The sequence below is a fragment of the Cynoglossus semilaevis genome, chromosome 14, assembly GCF_000523025.1.
Source record: "Cynoglossus semilaevis isolate Cse_v1.0 chromosome 14, Cse_v1.0, whole genome shotgun sequence".
NCBI lineage: Eukaryota > Metazoa > Chordata > Actinopteri > Pleuronectiformes > Cynoglossidae > Cynoglossus > Cynoglossus semilaevis.
This window is the reverse complement of record NC_024320.1, coordinates 5,096,758-5,110,510: the sequence shown is the minus strand read 5'-3', so window position 1 is coordinate 5,110,510 and position 13,753 is coordinate 5,096,758. Positions and strand designations below refer to the sequence as shown.

General features: G+C 41.1%; 1 protein-coding gene and 1 pseudogene across 2 annotated transcripts; both read left to right on the top strand.

Moving 5' to 3' along the window:
* The window catches only part of LOC103389294 (serine/threonine-protein phosphatase 2A 55 kDa regulatory subunit B alpha isoform-like), an 11,148-nt pseudogene extending 7,114 nt beyond the window's left edge, over positions 1 to 4,034 (top strand).
* A 1,119-nt stretch (positions 4,035 to 5,153) lies between these two features.
* LOC103389295 (BCL2/adenovirus E1B 19 kDa protein-interacting protein 3-like) lies at positions 5,154 to 12,793 on the top strand. 2 transcript variants are annotated; one of them, XM_025062666.1, is made up of 6 exons: positions 5,154 to 5,448; positions 9,278 to 9,512; positions 9,731 to 9,809; positions 10,032 to 10,135; positions 10,320 to 10,469; positions 10,939 to 12,793. In XM_025062666.1, the coding sequence occupies exons 1-6, from the start codon at positions 5,388 to 5,390 to the stop codon at positions 10,985 to 10,987; spliced, it is 678 nt and encodes a 225-aa protein (XP_024918434.1). In that variant the 5' UTR covers positions 5,154 to 5,387; the 3' UTR covers positions 10,988 to 12,793. The 2 variants fall into 2 exon arrangements, with proteins under 2 accessions (XP_024918434.1, XP_008322876.1); XM_008324654.3 differs by lacking the exon at positions 5,154 to 5,448 and adding an exon at positions 5,694 to 5,849.
* The last annotated feature ends 960 nt before the right edge of the window (positions 12,794 to 13,753 follow it).

Below are 13,753 nucleotides of genomic sequence, written 5' to 3'. Positions count from 1 at the left end.
TCCTCTGTGCTTCAACCTTAGGTACCAGTTCTTATCCCCATGGACCTGATGGTAGAAGCCAGTCCACGCAGGGTGTTTGCCAATGCCCACACCTACCACATCAACTCAATCTCTGTCAACAGTGACAACGAGACGTACCTGTCTGCCGACGACCTTCGCATCAACCTGTGGCACCTGGAGATCACTGACCGCAGCTTCAGTATCCTAAATCAGAGCTTTTAATTGGTTCATGTTGTTAAAGTCTTTGTCGATGTCTCTAGTCCTTAACCCCCTCCTTCTTTAGATATTGTGGATATTAAACCAGCCAACATGGAGGACCTGACGGAGGTGATCACAGCAGCAGAGTTCCATCCTCTTCAGTGTAACACCTTTGTCTACAGCAGCAGCAAAGGAACCATCCGTCTGTGTGACATGAGGAACGCTGCACTCTGTGACAAACACTCGAAACGTCAGTATTTTTTTTTCCCCCCATGCTCGCATCTCAACAGACGGCGTAAAGATTCGATTGTTTCTGCTTCACTCCAGTGTTTGAGGAGCCAGAAGATCCCAGCAATCGCTCCTTCTTCTCAGAGATCATCTCTTCCATCTCTGATGTCAAGTTCAGCCACAACGGTCGATACATGATGACCAGAGACTACCTGTCTGTGAAGATCTGGGACCTCAACATGGAGACCAGGCCAGTTGAGACCTATCAGGTGAGAGAAGAAGGACACTGGTGTCTTTCTGTCTTTGTGCTGTTGGATGAGGGTTTGCGTTTACAGTAAAAAATGTGGAGTGAGAGTGAAATTCATCTGAGGATTTGACTTTTACGAAGTCACCACAGCTCAGCAAAGTTCTTCAGGTCAAGGGCCTATGGAGGGAGCAGAGAGTCTTACTACAGACTCTACTTACTACTGAGCTTCTGCCTGCTCTACTGTTGCACCAACTGTCTCCATGTTATCCATCACTACACCCACGATCTTGTGTTTCATCTCCTCCAACACAGGGCAGGTCCATCGCCAACATTCTTTGTCCATCACATCTCTCTAACTTTATATCCAGACTAGTCCATCTTAACTGTCCTTCTGCTCATTGATCTGCTCATTGATCCTGTCCATTCTTGTCAATCCCAATGGAGATCTCCACATCTTCATGTACCTCTGTCTTAAATAAGATAAGATAAATTGAATGTATGAGTAATTTTTTTCCCCCCTGTTCTTATGTCTAGGTCCACGAGTACTTGAGGAGTAAACTGTGCTCACTGTACGAGAACGACTGTATCTTTGACAAGTTTGAGTGCTGCTGGAACGGAGATGACAGGTTAGACTTGATACTCAGTCCTCCAGTCTAGGAAAAGGCTCTTACACATTTTTTACAGATTATCATTTAGTTAAGAAATACAGTATATTACTTTAATGATGCTTCAGTTTCCAAGAGTGAAGACTGATTAAAGTTTGAGCTGTGGTTAGGGCTCCCTCTGCTGGAGAAAGCTTTAGTTTGGACTGAACATATGCACATTGTCTGAAAAAACAGTCAAGACAAGTTTGTGCAGTCAATAAAAAATAAATATCTGTTGTTTGATCAGAAAATACTTTTTCGTTAAAAAAAAAAAAGTTGCACGTTTGTACATGTTTTTAATATCATTTTGAAATGTTTTAAATTATCTTAATAGCTCTGATTTTGTACATATATTTCTTCATTGTCTTTTCCAATGTAATGGTGAAAAATATTTTTAAAAAAGTTCATGTGAATTTCAAAAGGAATTTGAAATACAAATGAAAAATTCACCCAGAAACTTCCAAAACGTTTTTTCATCTGTAAGCAGCTGTGTCATGTGAAACTAATAATAATAAAAAAAAACTCTTCTTCATTAGTGTGGTAATGACCGGCTCCTACAACAACTTCTTCCGGATGTTCGACCGTGGCCAGCACCGAGACGTGACCCTGGAGGCATCCCGTGAGAACAGCAAGCCGCTGCAGGTGCTGAAGCCCAGGAAGGTGTGTGCGGGCGGGAAACGCAAGAAGGACGAGATCAGCGTGGACAGTTTGGACTTCAACAAGAAGATCCTGCACACAGCCTGGCACCCGCAGGACAACATCATCGCTGTGGCAACCACCAACAACCTCTACATATTCCAGGATAAAGTGAACTAAATTATGACGTGGGGCTGAGGCCTGGAGTGGACACACACCTGTGTGTATGTGTGTGTGATCTGTGGTCCTCAGTGATCTGTGGTTTAATGCCGTTAACCAGCGTCCCCTGTCTGTTGCTCCTGGGCAGACTGGGTTGCCACTTATTGCAGTTGTGGACAGAAGAAGCCTGGCTGTGGCAGATCGACTTCTGCCTCTGTTCCTCCGTTCACTAATGTTGTGCCAATTTATTTTCTCTGTCGCTCATTACTTTAGTTAAATTTTCTTTTGCCCACAAACCTGTTTAATTTTGGTTCCGATCATGAACACAGACCCATTTATTTTTATAACGTCTCCTCCTCTTCTACTGATAGAAAACACTTAAAGGCCCCACCCCTCAGTCTTCTGTGCCATGCTGGTGTTTATTTTTCTAAGGAAAAAAGTTTTTTCAGACTCCTATTTGCTTTTGTTTTGTTTATTTTTACTGTCTGTTGTCTGTTTATCCCTCTTGTTGAAGTGTGTTTTTCACACACCACTATCTGATACAGCAGCAGTGACATCAGTGTGTGTGTGTGTGTATGTAAACAGCACTTTGGTGTAGTTCTGCTCTGCTCCAGTGGGTGGTGATGTACAGAAACTCAAACTACTTCCTGGCTGATGAACGTTAGCACCACAGTGTTGAGCATTCACTCAAACCGACGTCAAGTCTAGAGTGAATACTTGACACAGCAGAGTTGCTCAACAAGTTTAAATTGTCCATCAGTACCCCGTCACTCACACTAGTACCAAGTAAAACTAGAACTGCAGGCAGCACCACCAACCCGTACGGTCTGTGTTCTCCACCCGTAACAATAACTGCAGCATCCCAGACCTGGGCATGTAGTAGTACTGATATGGTAGTATGTACACATGCAGTATTTGACCCCATAGATTGTGAGTTCACTTCTGATTTGAGTGTCTTCAGGCACCAGTATGGTTCTAAATCCACTCCATACTTAGAAAACCAACAGGACAGTACTTGATGCCTAGAAGTATCTATGAATCCAAGTAGGAGTCAGAAATGTACATTGTTGGTACCACAGCTTTTGTACATAAATGTGAAATTAGATTCTGAGGTTTCTGATGATACCTGTTCATCGCCATGTCTAACATCACACACTTCGCCATCTACAGTTATTCATCAGATAATCAAACACTGCGCTTTGACAGTGTCACTTTTTACACATACCTTTCAGAACCCAAGTCATTTTAACCAATATTGTCCTCTTACGTCTTCACTAACTCAAAGATCAGGTCCAGGGTCAAAGACGAGGTCTTTATCTTGTTTGACAGGCTTCGTTGTCTCTGCATTTTTTTTTTTCTTCTTTTTTTAAATCTTTTTGTCCTTTTGGTTCCTATCTTCAGTATATGTCATCAGGCGAAGGAGAAACCTAATAAGATAAATATTACAATTGTCATATTTATATAAAAAGATCAGATTTATTTCCGTCCTATTTTGTGAAATGAAGCTGGACCTCACTACTCTGTTGATTTCTTTTTGTCTTTTTTTTTTTTTTTTAATTTGTGCTCTTCTGTGGTGTGGAGCCAGGGACTGGAGCAGCACCAGGGAAAAGCTGTGTTCTGACACTGGACTACCACTGCACCAACTAAAGTACTTGTTCTGTGTTGTAAAAGACGGTGGCTTCAGAGGAAAAGATATTAAAATAAAAGACCTGACCTGAGCTGTTGAGTCGCTAACAGTGTTTTTGTCTAAACTACTGCAGACATGGCTGCTGTCGCTGTGTGTGTCTGTGTGTAAGGACACAAGGGCTGGCAGGAGTCAATGTCTCCATACGGCGTATTTAAACCAATACTTCAGCTGAGCCCCTGCTGATGTAGAACTACAGTTTTAATCTATAACCGTGAAGAGAATAAAATACTTTTTTTTTGCATTTGTGATTTTTTTTTGTATATGCTGCACCACTTTGTTTTTTTTTTTTGTTTTTTTTTGTTTTTGTTGTTTTTTAACTGACTACTCTTATTAATCCTCTAAGGCACATGTCAAATTCAAGGCCTGTGGGAGAGAGTTTAACCTGGAGCCTGGTTGACTTAAAAGGTAGAGAGTTGTATTTTAATGTTTACAAAATGGATTAAATGAAGCAGTCAAATCACAACCACGATGCATAACTCTCTTAATGTCATTCTGCTTGACGTTATTTTGAATTTGATGTTTTATTTATTTTAAGGAAAAATGTAATTGAAATAAATGTTCAAATTAAATATTTCTGGGTGACACATTGTCAGCACTAGACGGTTCAGTCAGTGTTAATCCTGTGTGGCCTAAAACTTCAACTGTATTTTAAATTTTGGCCCCTTGTGTGACTAAATGTGATACCTGCTCTAAGGGAAAGTACTCTGCATTGATGCCGTCAGTGAAACACTGTGTCCACTAGGGGCAGTGGTTGTACTTTGGTACTACACCTAAGCAACTCGGGGATTTTGGCGGTTGAACGTCCCACCAGTCTACAATAGGTCGTGATATACCTGAAATCCTCTGATTACGAAACTGCGGTCTGAGCTATTTACCTTGGTAGTTACAAAATATTAGATTTCACCCAGGCAGTGGGAGGGAAGGTGAGCCTTCACTTCCAAAATAGTCAAGGATGTGAATGTCCTAGAAGGGATGAACAGGCGATAAAAGACAGTTGCACCTGTGCTGCGGTTATCAAGGAGACGCGTGTTGTTGACATCACCATTGACCCCGGCACAAGATAAAAAGATTAAAGGAATGACGTCACATTAAGGCAGCTGCTCCCAGGTAACAGTTCAGTTAAATAGTCGAAATCAACCAAGAAGCATCTCGATAATTGAAAACGGATTTGAAAATATTAGAAAAAAAACACTTGCACCAACTGATAGCAGAAATATTAGAAAAAAACACTTGCACCAACTGATAGCAATATATATATATGTATATATAATATAATAATAATAATAAATTATTTAAAGTTTTGCGATTTTCAGTCATTAAAAGTTGTTACGTAAATTGACACCTCCCTCCGACTGTTATCAGTGTGACGTCAGCAACAGCAGATTCAGCAGTCAGTCAGCGAGCAGCAGAAAAAAACACACGCAGAGAAGCGGAGTCTGGAGCTTAGTCTGTAGCCGAGCTGTGGAAGGAAACAGCGGCGGGAGATAGCCTGGTGGTCTCGGTGTCTGTAGCGGAGCCCAGCGCCTCTGAATGTGCCTATTTCCCTGTGGAGTCCGGAGCTTTGCATCGGAATAACAGCAGCAGCAGCATGTCGGACGCTGCTAACGCCGCCTCCACACTCAACAACAGCGGGGATCCGGGACTCAACGGTAGGACTAAAATGTCTCATATAACTCCGTGTCAGTCTTGTCTGGCGATTGGACGTGGTATTATCGGGTGAATTCAACCGTTAACTGAGGCTTAAAGTCGCCATTTTGTCCCTTTTCCTCCTGTTTTTCCCTTTTTCGTTTGTGAGAACGTTACGTTCCTGTGTTCGTTGTCTGACGGGGCTGACCAATGGCGTTACAACATCGCGACTGACAAATCTCTGAGCAAATAAGGAAACCGATATAGGCGGGGTTTATTAGATCGTCAACAAACGGAGATGAAATAATTCAGAAGTAGCTGGAAGATATTGTTAGACAAAGAGATTCAGGATATTTTTACGTTTATATGTGTAGATTTTCTCTAAGCCTAATTTACGAACAGATGAACTCTGGTGCGTTTAGGGGTGAGTTTAATTCTGGATAGTTGTTGTTGTTGTAATGTTTAACTAGATCAACAGTGGGCGTAACCCATCAGCTTCTTTTCACGCGAACAGCTTTCATGGTGTACAAAATCCAAAAAATGTTAACAAAAAGAGAATGTAATGACCGTTTGGTTGTTTTTACATTTAAGGCAAATTAGAAAAGGCAATAAACGTGTATAAAATATCTTAGTTTCTAAAAATTAAGAGATCGTACAGCATTTGAAGTGTTTATATTTTAAAAATTACATTTTACCAGGTCGCGATGAGGGAACTCGTATTGAATGATTTAAGAATCTTTCTAGATGTGTGAGGTGGACTAGAGTTCGCAAATAGCTGACGATAACAAAATACGTGTCATTTATCTCGTTGGTTGGGTCGTACATATACAGCAGCCTTCCTTCAGCTTGAAAATAACTTTTACATAAGCCAAAGTCAATATACACTCACGGCCGTTATAATTCAGGGGTTTAGCATCTTGGACTTCAGTAGTCCTCAGTCTGGAGTCTTTATAAACACCGTAAAATGCCAAGATAACAGACCCCCATTCTCTTTCTTTTAACTGCAGTGTTTGTTTCAGTGCCTTTGTGCCTGTGCAGTAAAAAGCTGATTTTCATTCACATTAGCTCATTTCTTTAGCACATCTTTAAAATTATATATATAGACAAAACATTGTTGTGGGTTTGATTTCCTAACCATTATTCTGATAAATCACTCAATGGCACAACCTTTAGGGCAAAAGTAGTCTTCAATTTGGACACTAGTTTATTTACATTTGTTTTGAGGATAAGAGCAAAACACTTACAGACAACTTTATTTGTTATTTTGCAATAATAACACTAGTGGTAGGTAGTAATGAAAAGAGCTAAACCAGTGCCACCTGTGGCTGCATGTCATTTTTCTGTTTGTCTTTGCTGGTAATTGCTGATTCATGTGACATGTTGCTGTTAAAATAACTGGTGTTGAAATAGTCTGTGTCAAAGTCCAGTTCTAATAGATTTTAGAAGACCTGGTGCTTCGACTGACAGTAGCAGCAAATGTCCAAACATGTCCAAACATGTCTGCAGGAGATGGGTGTTTTTATTCCTCTGCTCTCAGAACAGAAGAGTCTGTAGAGACGTAAACAAAGGCCTGTTTATGGCTCTGCTGCACTGAACTCACACTGGCTTAACTTAACCTCACTGTGGGGTGAGGCTAGGAAGCGGATGGAGGGAGGGGGGGTTATGACTTGGCATGCTATAAATAGACACAGTGACAGGAGGACAGACGTTTAGTACGTGCTGATGGCTATGAGATCGGAGCACTGGAGACCAAACTTTCCAGGCTGCTCTCTGTGATGGAGACAGGTTTACTCACCAGGTTATTTATGACTTCAACACCATGTTCTGACCTGGCTCCTGTTGTGTCTGGACAGCAGCAGGTGTTCATAGTCCATCAGAACACCTCAAGTCTGTGTCAGGTCTCAACCACAGGTTCTCCATATAATAAATCAATAAATAACACATTTTGTAAAATCAGACTTTAAACTGCTGACCAATGAATTAATGAAGACCTGACCTAATGATGTTGAGGCTGGTGGAGCGCACTAGATGTAAAATGGTTTGAAACTTATTGTCAGTTTAAGAGATTCTCACTAACTTACCTTATCTGACGTCAACATAAGGGCAGCATAAACAAGTTTTTCTGATGAGTAGTGAAGCAGATAATGCTTCACTACTCATCAGAAAAACATTTTTCTTGAGCAGTAAAAATAACTTTGTTGTAAAGAAAGCTCTGTCCTTATTTTTCTGTAAATTTGCACTCAACCAAGAATAACAACCATTTTTTATCATATTTTTGTCCAGCTTCTTTTGAAGTTTCATCTTCTTCTCCCTATGTGGTCTTTAGAAAGTGAAAGGCAGAGGTAACTGAAGTCGTTTGATAACCAGCTGTGTGATGACCTGTCATCAGGAAAGACCAGTGCTGCTCATGCTGACGTCAGATAATGACCAGATGATAAACTCAGAGGCTGTTTTTCTTTCTCTTTGGTCTCAGTCTCTTAGAGCCATAGTAAGATAACAGAACCAGAACCATGTGTAAAACTGTACATGCTGAGACTGAGGGTCAGGGTCAACAATTAGACCTGGATGGCTCTTTATCAGCCTATGAACCATTCAGAGTGCAGATGCTCTGGACAACAGGTTATTTTTGGAGGTCCCTGCTTTACTGTTATAAATATTTTCATCTAATACCTGGGGTTTGAGAAGAAGGTGTTCTAGTCACCTCACCATGAATGGATCAAAGCTGTGGAATTAACATGAGTCCCATTGTTTGTATCACTTGTGAGGTTTAGGACCAAAGCCGGTCAGTAGGACTCGTTTGTGACATGTTAAGATTTGGAGATTTTTACTTTTACTGTCACGTTTGTTTTCACAAACCAGAGAACATCTCATGTCCCTGCCACTGGAGCTAAAATAATTGAGCTTAGGTCAAGCTGTTCTTAGAGCGCCCTCCTCTGGACCACACAGCAATTATTTAAGAGCTGAGCTAGTTCACGTCTGCATGTTAGGCTCGCATATTAGAATTGATTTTGAATCAGCAAAGTTTTTTGCACGTTTTGTGAGTTGTTTGTTGTTTAAACTGATCCACGTGTATGGACCGTTATGGTACAGACGTCAATACCAGAGGTTACAGAGTTCACATGAGGTCTGCCAGGTCTAAAGCTTCCCAGCAGCTCATGTCCTTCACTGTGGTCCAGAAGCTTCATCTCCATGGAAACAGTGTTTTTGTCCCCAGAGCAGAGACAATGGAATGGTTTTCACAGCAGCCTGGCTCCATGTGGACTTATGAGAATGCAGTCCAGGCCTGTTTACAGTGTGTGTGTGTGGAGGCAGGGCCAGGTTTAGTTAGATAGGATGGTATGTGTGCACTGAAGCTCGTCAAACACAATTCCCAGAATGTGTATATGGTATTTACTCACTGGTATGAGGTCACGACCAGCTCCTGAAGTGGTGACAGTAGGTGAAAGTGTTTTTAAGACCTCGTAGAACCACAGAACATGTGTGACAGTAACGCCAACCATCAAGTAGATCAATAGAACAACACACATCTATGTATCTGCATTGAATCTCTACTAAGATATTGACTACTCTTTAAAGAAGTATATTTACTAGGTCACTATATATTAGCCAACTCCTTACTGACCTACTGTTTCTAAACAGTACTTATAACTACTTTGTAAATTTAAAAAGCCCTTAATATGATGCACTCTACAGTCTAATCATTAGATGCTGCTATGTCTTTGACACTGGCTCTGTAAATGCTGGCTCTACAAATCTAAAAAAAATATATGAAACTTCCAATCACTTATTTGTTCGTGTTTCTTTGTGGTGCTATAGCGAAATTAAGTTTCTGCCTTCTTTTGCCCCCTGCAGGCTCCTGGGTGGAATTGGACATAAACAAAGGTTCGGCCGTCCCCGCTGAGTTGGCGGCAGCCGGGGATGCATCCTCAGTGCTACTGCACCTCCCACAGGTGGAGGAGGAGGAGGAGTCCATAGTGGGAGGACTGGAACATGTGCCGTCATCGTCCTCAATCCACAACGGAGACATGGAGAAGATCCTTCTGGACGCTCAGCACGAGTCCAGCCGCAGCAACTCCTCCTGCGACAGGTAAACCGTTTCTACCAAAAGTAGAAGCTCTATCAGCACAACTCAGAGAAATCTGACTTTATTAAAAAGAAAACAGGACCAGACTCCAGGTTCTCCAAGATCTCCAGTCACATAAACTGTCACTAAGCATTCAACATGTCCTCTCAGTAAAAAGATAAAGCAGTGATGTTTTTATGTGACTCATCGTTTCTGTCTTTGTCTCATTCCTCTGATCTCAGTCCTCCTCGTCCTCACAGTCCTCAGGATGAAGGAAAAATCATGTTTGACGTGGACATCAGCAGCAGGAGAGACAGTCAGGTGAGAATGCTCATCACTCTGTTACCATGGAGACTGCTGCTGCTATTCTATGTGTGTGTATGTATAACTTGGTGAATGAATGCTTTTGGTGAAATATTTTTGTTCTGGGGACCCTTTGTCTTCTCAGAGACATTTTTTCAGGTCCCCTTTAGGAAAAATGTATTTTGAAGTCCTCACAACATGTGAAAACCAGACTGTGTGTTTGTGTGTGTATGTGTTCAGTCAGAAGAGGACGTCCTGGAGAAGGAAAGGGACATGGACATCCTGATGAAGGACTCTGACTGGGTAGCTGACTGGTCCAGTCGCCCTGAGAACATTCCTCCAAAGTAAGGGTTAACACCTTTCTTGACCAGCAGGGGCTGTGATGAGTTCTGTGACAATCGTCTGTAGAGAAGACCATCTCCCTAACAACACCTCACTTTAGTCAAGCACAGTGGGGGTGTAGTCTGAGAATAGCATTGAGCAGACCCTGTTGTTCACGTCTGTGTGTGTGTGTGTGTGTGTGTGTAGGGAGTTTCACTTCCGACACCCTCGTCGCTCAGTCACCCTCAGCATGAGAAAGACTGGGGCCATGAAGAAAGGAGGAATCTTCTCCGCCGAGTTCCTCAAAGTCTTCATCCCGTCACTGCTGCTCTCTCACATCCTGGCTCTGGGACTGGGGTAAGAGGAGACCTTCAGCTCTCACTGGTCACACGATCATTTAGTCTAACATTCACCTTCTAACTTCTGTAGATTCACAGTATTTTGGAAGTTTTCTTATTTATTGTGGGGTTGTTAAAAGACATATTCCTGAAAATAAATCCAAATGTATATTTATATTTATTTTTTACTATTTATCTGAATGTTATTTGAAGTTATTTTACAGGGTCTCAAATACTTATTTTTTACTTAAATGTCTGGTTCATTACAGTCATTAAAAGGTTGTTTTTTAAAAAACACACATTCTCCAGTTGTTCATGCTGCCCTACAGGTGACGCTGTGATGCTGTAAATTTGACTACTACCAAAGACTTGTGTCTAGTGTGTGCAAACCTAAAGATGACATTTCATAGGTTAAAAATTAAATCATGTCTCTGTCTCCCTCCTCCTTACCCTCTTCTCTTCCTCCTCCTCTTCTTCCTCCTTTTCAGAGTCTACATTGGGAAGAGGTTGACCACACCACCCACCAGCTCCTTCTGAACGTACACACAGAAGAAAAGTGCCTGAGAAGTGGGCCAGAGTTTGTTTGTTTGTTTTTTTCGTCCTATTGTTTTGAAGAAGACGTTGCCAGCGAGCTTCCGCCTCTCCCTCTGTCCTGCCTGCCTCCCCATTACTTTCCCTGAGATTTGACTTGCTCTCAGGAGAAACACCTCTGTCCTCCTCCTCTTTCTCCTCTCCTGTCTTCTTCTCTCTTTGTCTCTTTCTCAGCTCATATGTAAAAGTTTTTGGAGGACGAGTCAGGTGACAGTTTGTATTTCCTGGACTGTTCAATGTTTCTTAGGGGATGGGTTTTACAGAAAGTGTATCAGTGTTAAAACCAGATTCTAGGAGAATCACCTTCTCCTTCTTGTTTTTGTGACTGACCTGCTCTTTAGCTGGAGCCCAGACCAGTTTGTGCCACAGATTGAAGCTAAGCAGAACTTAACATGTGATCATGCCTTTTTAAGACAGACTTTTCTTCTTTTCTTTAACTTCTTCTTTTCTTCTTCTTCTTCCTCTTCTAGTAGCTTTGTCTTTTCTCTTCTTGTTGATGAGCTAACGTCTCATCAGTCGGTGGATTACGGAGAGGTTGTTTCTACACTAAGTCTCCTGAGAAGAGCAGAGACAAAGACGGAGAGAAACCTCTCCATTTACAGAAACTTGCGTTGAGTTCTGAAGCCAAACAACTTCAACTGGAAGTTCTAACAGTGTAGGAAAGACAGAAGCTGTAGCTGCTCCTCAGAGTCCAGGCTCCTCCCTACAGACACCAGAACCTGAACCAGTCTCTCAGACGTCTGTGTCGGTGAGAAGGTTCTAACGTCCAGACTTGTTTGGAGGAAGGGTCGTTGGTTCTTTCTCACTGCTTAGTTTAGAAGTTCTGGTGGAGCTTCACTAGGAACTGGGCACAGGTCTGTGATCTCTGGGCCAATATTCACCCGTATTCCTTTCAGTGGTCCACATCTAGTGTTCAGATTGTAGGCCACATCCCAACCACCACCTGCTCCGAAGCTGCAGGCCTTTTGAGTTCTATCCTGTCTAGAATGTAGGTCCTGCTTGTCACCCTGTCCACCTGAGGACCTGATCCACCCAACAGGAAAATGTAGAGTTCACTGTCACAACGCTTGAAAATGGTAGACAGTCTGTCAGCTTAAACAGAGGAGATCTAAACTCATCCTGCCCACTCTAGGCTCCTCCACAGGGCTGAGTGTGGCTGAGGTATGGCCCCTATGTGGACCACTGGACCATGACTGGTTGCTAAATGTGGGCTAAGTGAATGTTATCTTCATGAGTGTCCCACATGGGAATAACAGATCTGAGCTCTTCACAGGTTAGGTCATAGGTTCATAGTAAACAGCACCAGAGTTCAGTGAGTTTGGTTCTGAGCGGAAGAACGTTCCAGAATGTTCTGTGGAGGGGGGTTTTGTTCATGTTCTTTAAACTTTTTGTTCTTCTGGTTGTAGAACTTTTTTTGGATGGTCGTAGTACATTTACTCCCCACTAGGCTGGATTGGACTCTGAGCTGAGTTTTTTTTTTTAATTATTATTTCTTTGTTCAGATATAAAGTCAAAAACAAAAGATGAAGTTCAGAAGTGTTTTTTAAAAAATTGAGAAAAATTAGATAAATTTGTTTTTTAATGTTTGCCTGATTTTTCTTTAAGAAATTTAAAAATTCTCATTCAGTTGAGAAACAAATTTTTCACGGATTTAAAAAAAGGTTTTTGTTTTATTGAAGCTGTAAAATGTGTTTCTGACAGACACTCCATCACTTTTGCCAAAAATTTCAACATAAAGAAACAGGAAAATTACCTGTTGTCCTGTTGTTTTTGTCTGTTTTTTGTTACTGAGGGGAGGGGTTTGTAGGGGCGTGGGGCGTGGCCAGGGGCCCTCTCATGTCATGACCTCAACAAAGAAGTTTTTGTGACCCATTGTTGTAACAAGTATTGTTAAACATAAACCCAAATGAAGAGCTGACTCTGGGTCAAAGTTCAAAAACACAGTCATAAAAAACAGTAAAAAACAAGATGACTTAATTGTCATTAGCTGCTCACAGGTTTGACATTGATTCTACACAGAGGTCATGACCTTCATGTTTAATCTGACCTTTCACTTCTCAGATTCTTTGTTCCACAGACTGACATGAAACACTTGATCTGAACGATCCAGAGCTGCAGCAAGTTTGGCATACGGACAACAGTGGGGAAACACTGCCCCCGTGTGGTTGAAAGGTTTAAGCACTCCCTTCCGTTGCTTTCCGCCTGCAAGTAAAATGACGTTTACACAACTTTAAAACACGTTCTCTGACCTTTGAGAATGAAACAAAATACCCAAAACAAAAGAACGGTCAGTATCATTAAATTACAACAACAATTTCTGATAATAATTTAAATTATATGTAAAAGAGATATGAAATAGGAAGATATTATAATAGGACAATATTATATACCAACAACAGTCTTGAAAAATAAATGTTATGCTAATCTGTTTTGGCTGCTTTCATTAGACCTTACCACTTAAATTGAAATCATATTTCTGAATTACTTTAACTCCTTTAACTATTGTGTGATCAGTTGTTGAAAATTCAGCAAATTTACTTCATTGCATTTTTATGTTCTGTTATCTAATGTTGTTTAAATGAGTAATGAGATTTTTCATAATACATTTATTATCTATATTAATTTATTCATCTGAAAATGTTTACATTTTTACATTATTCTAACAACAATCCTTTTTAGGTTCAAGCTTTTTGATGTACAGTATGTATATAT

Bases quoted from the DNA above. Each gene is read 5' to 3' on its own strand.
- LOC103389295 (XM_025062666.1), top strand. From the start codon at position 5,388: ATGTCGGACGCTGCTAACGCCGCCTCCACACTCAACAACAGCGGGGAT. The intron at 9,513-9,730 runs GTAAACCGTTTC...CTCTGATCTCAG, and splicing joins AGCAACTCCTCCTGCGACAG to TCCTCCTCGTCCTCACAGTC. The intron at 10,136-10,319 runs GTAAGGGTTAAC...GTGTGTGTGTAG, and splicing joins CCTGAGAACATTCCTCCAAA to GGAGTTTCACTTCCGACACC.